The sequence below is a fragment of the Penaeus monodon genome, chromosome 26 (genome assembly GCF_015228065.2).
Source record: "Penaeus monodon isolate SGIC_2016 chromosome 26, NSTDA_Pmon_1, whole genome shotgun sequence".
NCBI classification, from domain to species: Eukaryota; Metazoa; Arthropoda; class Malacostraca; order Decapoda; family Penaeidae; genus Penaeus; species Penaeus monodon.
In genome coordinates, this window is record NC_051411.1 from 6,600,190 (window position 1) to 6,604,551 (window position 4,362).

Here is a 4,362-nt window from a genome sequence, read left to right on the forward strand (position 1 = left end):
CAAGTCTTTCTCAATACTTTTACTTCTCATCACATGACCAATAAACTTTAATTTCCTCCTGTTCAAGATGTTCAACAGCCGGTCTTTACAATTTATTTTTCTCAGCACTTCACCATTCGTCCTATTCTCTGTCCAGCTAATACGCAGTACTCGTCTGTAACACCACATTTCAAAACTATTGATCTTTTTCTTGTCTATCTACTTCAGCACCCAACACTCAGAACTATATATATATATATATATATATATATATATATATATATATATATATATATATATATATATGAACCATATATATATATATATATATCTTCTTCTTCTTCTTCTGGCTTTAATCCCTAGTCGGGGTCGCCGGTGTGGATTTTCTTCCTCCATTGTTGTATCCGCATCTTCACTACGGTTTGGCACGTTTTTACGACCGGATGCCCTTCCTGCCGTCAACCCTCCCCATTCATCGGGGTTATATATATATATATATATATATATATATATATATATATATATATATATATATATATATAACTTGTACCATCGACAACCCACAAATATCTTTGATTTTGTCGCTCAGTCTTGTCTTCGGTTTGCCTCTTCCTCTGTTTCCTATCACCATCCCTGTCAGCAAGTTTTTCTCAATACTTTTACTTCTCATCACATGACCAATAAACTTTAATTTCCTCCTGTTCAAGATGTCCAACAGTCGGTCTTTACAATTTATTTTTCTCAGCACTTCATCATTCGTTTTCTTCTCTGTCCAGTTAATACGTAGTACTCGTCTGTAACACCACATTTTAAAACTATTGATCTTATTCTTGTCCGTATACATATATATATATATATGCTATGGTCCAGTGTTCTTACCACTGGACCATCGCGGCAGTCATATATATGTATATATATAACACTGGACTCTGGCACTTGTGGTCCCGGTGGTACCTTTTAGGTAATTATTCTCTCTATTTATCCGGGCTTGGGACCAGCACTTGACTTGGGCTGGCTTGGCCACCCAGTGGCTAGGTAGGCAATCAAGGTGAAGTTCCTTGCCCAAGGGAACAACGCGGCGGTCGGTGACTCGAACCCTCGAATTCAGATTGCCTTCGTGACAGTTTTGAGTCCGACGCTCTAACCATTCGGCCACCGCGGCCTTGACATTCCTTAGATATACATAAAGAAAATACACAGGATTTCTGATACATAGCTGTTGACAATATGCTGAAGATTGGAGATCGGGCACTCAGTATGGGCCTGCACCCACGAACAGATGCGATCTGCAGAATTAGGTGTTTTGAATGGGCTTACACCCACATGAGGCATGAGCGTCCTGATAAGGCAATTCGTGTCTGTGCACGACTTATTGCAAAATCATTCATAGAGAATGAAGTGAACAGGTGTAGAGATCGGAGCCAAGTGGCAGGTCGTGCTGTCGTGGTCGCCGACGTCACTTTTGTTTCGGGTCGTGAACCGTCGACGAGGAAAAGCAAATGGCTCGACCACCCATATCCTCACACACAATCACTCATTAACATATTTACATCGTGAAACCATCACTAACCCTTTACAATAGCCCCCTATTTCGACTTAAATCATGTTGATTTAAGGGGAAGGTGGGGTTTCACTCTCTTCCAAGGAACAACGACTAAGTATATCTGCTCCCACATTATCACTGCCTTTGATATATTCGATATCAAATGAGAATGACTGCAGCGCTAAAGACCAATGCATGAGTCGACCATTACCATTTTTCATGTTACGCAGATATACAAGTGGCTGTTGGTCTGTTTGGGGCACAAATTCACGTCCGTACAGATAGTATTTGAATTTGTTAATTGCCCAGACGATGCTTAAACACTCACGCTCAATAACAACGTATCTTTTCTCGCGGTCTGCAAGAGCTCGGCTGGCATATGCAACTGGCATTAATAAGCCTTCAGATTTCTGTAGCAGAATCGCGCCTAACCCAGTGTCAGATGCATCCGTTCTTACGTAAAAGGTCTTATCAAAATTAGGTAGAACTAGAATAGGCGCACTAGCTAGCTTGTGTTTAAGAGTATTAATCCTTGAGATTTGCTCTTCACTCCAGTCAAGTTTATTGCTACGGAATTTCTTCAGAGATCATTAACAGGGGCGACTATGTCCGCTAAATTCTGAATGAATCTGCGGTAAAAAGAAACAGTGCCTAGGAAAGATCGTAATTGTTTTTTCGTGCGGGGGAGAGGTAAATCGAGAATTGCTTTCACTTTGGCGTCAAGAGGGGTCAAGCAATTATTTCCTAGATGAAAACCAAGATATTTAATCTTATCGTATCCAAAGAAACATTTACTAGGGCCTGCTGTTAAACCGTACTTAAGCAGTCTTTCAAATAAACGTTCGAGAGTTTGCAAGTGATCAGACCAGGTATTACTGTGGACTGCTATATTGTCAAAATAACAGTCTGTATTCTTCAATCCAATATTTAAATGAACATTGCCAGAGAATTGAAAACTGTTCTATCAATAAGACAACTAAAGAACTCTACCAAGGAGTACGAAACATCACACGAAAATTTAAACCTACAATGGACACTATCAAAACTGAAGATGGACTTGTTTTATGTGATGGAAAAGAAGTCAAAGATAGATGGAATCAATATTGTTCCAACTTATACAAAAAGAATAAAAATCTAACAACAACATTAATTAGACTCAATGACAGCGAGGATGAACCACCGCCACTGCTGGACGAAGTTATAAAAGCCATAAAAGAAGTAAAGAATAACAAGAGCCCCGGAATAGATGAAATAACAGCAGAACTAATTAAGAATGCTGGCGAAAGTGTTGAATACTTCTTCTACAAACTCTGTACAAAAATATGGAATGAAAGAAAATGGCCAGAAGACTGGGTAAAATCAGTCTTTACTCCCATACCTAAAAAAGGTGACGCACTCCAATGCAACAATAATAGGACAATTGCCTTAATAAGTCACAGCAGCAAAATTTTGTTGAAAATTATTGCTGAAAGAATGAAGTTGAAGTTAAGAGAGGAAATTGCAGACGAACAAGCAGGTTTTCGCCCTGGAAAAGGTACCAGAAACCAGATTCTAAATTTAAAATTGATCATAGAGAAAAACAGAGAACATCAAAAAGACCTATACCTGTGTTTCATCGATTATGTGAAGCTTTCGATACTGTTGATCACGTTGTATTTTTAAAAACCTTCCCCCCAACCGACCTGTCCCTTTTCTTTCCACTTTCCATCGAAAACCCCACAAATATTTTTTGTTTTTGTCGTCAGCCTTGTCTTCGGTTGCCTCTTCCTCTGTTTCCATCCCACCCCTGTCAGCAAGTTTTTTCAAATTTTTATTTCTCATCACAGACCAATAAACTTTTTTTTTCCTCCGTTCAAGATGTCCAACAGTCGGTCTTTACAATTTTTTTTTTCAGCACTTCATCATTCGTTTTCTTCTCTGTCCTTTAATACATAGTACTCGTCTGTAACCCCCACATTTTAAAACTATTGATTTTTTCTTGTCCGTATACATAAATATATATATGCTATGGCCAGTGTTTTACCCCGGACCATCGCGGCATATATATATGTATATATAAAACATGGACCTGGCCCCTTGTGGTCCCGGTGGTCCCTTTTAGGAAATTTTTCTCTTTTTATCCGGGCTTGGCCAGCCTTGACTGGGCTGGTTTGGCCCACCCAGTGGCTAGGTAGGCAATAAAGGGTGAATTCCCTTTCCCCAAGGAACAACGGGGCGGTGGGGATGGGAACCCTCAAATTCAGTTTGGGCCTTCGTCCTTTTGGTCCGACGCTTAACCATTGGGCCCACCGGGGCCCTTTTGACTTCCCTTAGATATACATAAAAAAAATACACAGGATTTCTGATCCAAGCTTTGACATTGCTGAAGATTGGAGTGGGACTGGAGGGCCGCACCCACAACCTGCATCTCAAAGGTTTTTTTAAATGGGCTTACCCCCCCATGAGGCATGAGCGTCCTGAAAAGGCAATTCGTGTCTGTGCCGATTATTGAAAAAATCATTCCCTAAAATGAAGTGAACGGTGTAGAGATCGACCCCAAAGTGGAGGTCGTGCTGTCGTGTCGCCCGTCACTTTTTTCGGGTGTGAACCGTCGACGAGGAAAGCAAATGGCTCGCCCACCCATATCCCAACAAAATCACCTAACATATTTACATCGGAAACCACACAACCCTTTACAATATAATAAAATTATATATAAAATTATATTTTATATAATAAAATTTTTAATTATATATAAATAATATATATTTGTAAATATTATAATATATTAATATAAAATTATTTTATATAATATATATATATATATATATATAATATTACTGTCACACGGCAATCTGAGT

At 39.2% G+C, this 4,362-nt stretch overlaps 1 protein-coding gene across 1 annotated transcript in view; it reads right to left on the reverse strand.

Annotated features, from left to right (window-relative positions):
* Positions 1–1,590: 1,590 nt before the first annotated feature.
* The window catches only part of LOC119589553, a 19,059-nt gene continuing 16,287 nt past the window's right edge, over positions 1,591–4,362 (reverse strand). Inside the window, 2 exon segments of the mRNA XM_037938152.1 lie at positions 1,591–2,100; positions 2,235–2,428. Of these exon segments, the coding sequence (XP_037794080.1) occupies positions 1,591–2,100; positions 2,235–2,428 (704 nt within the window).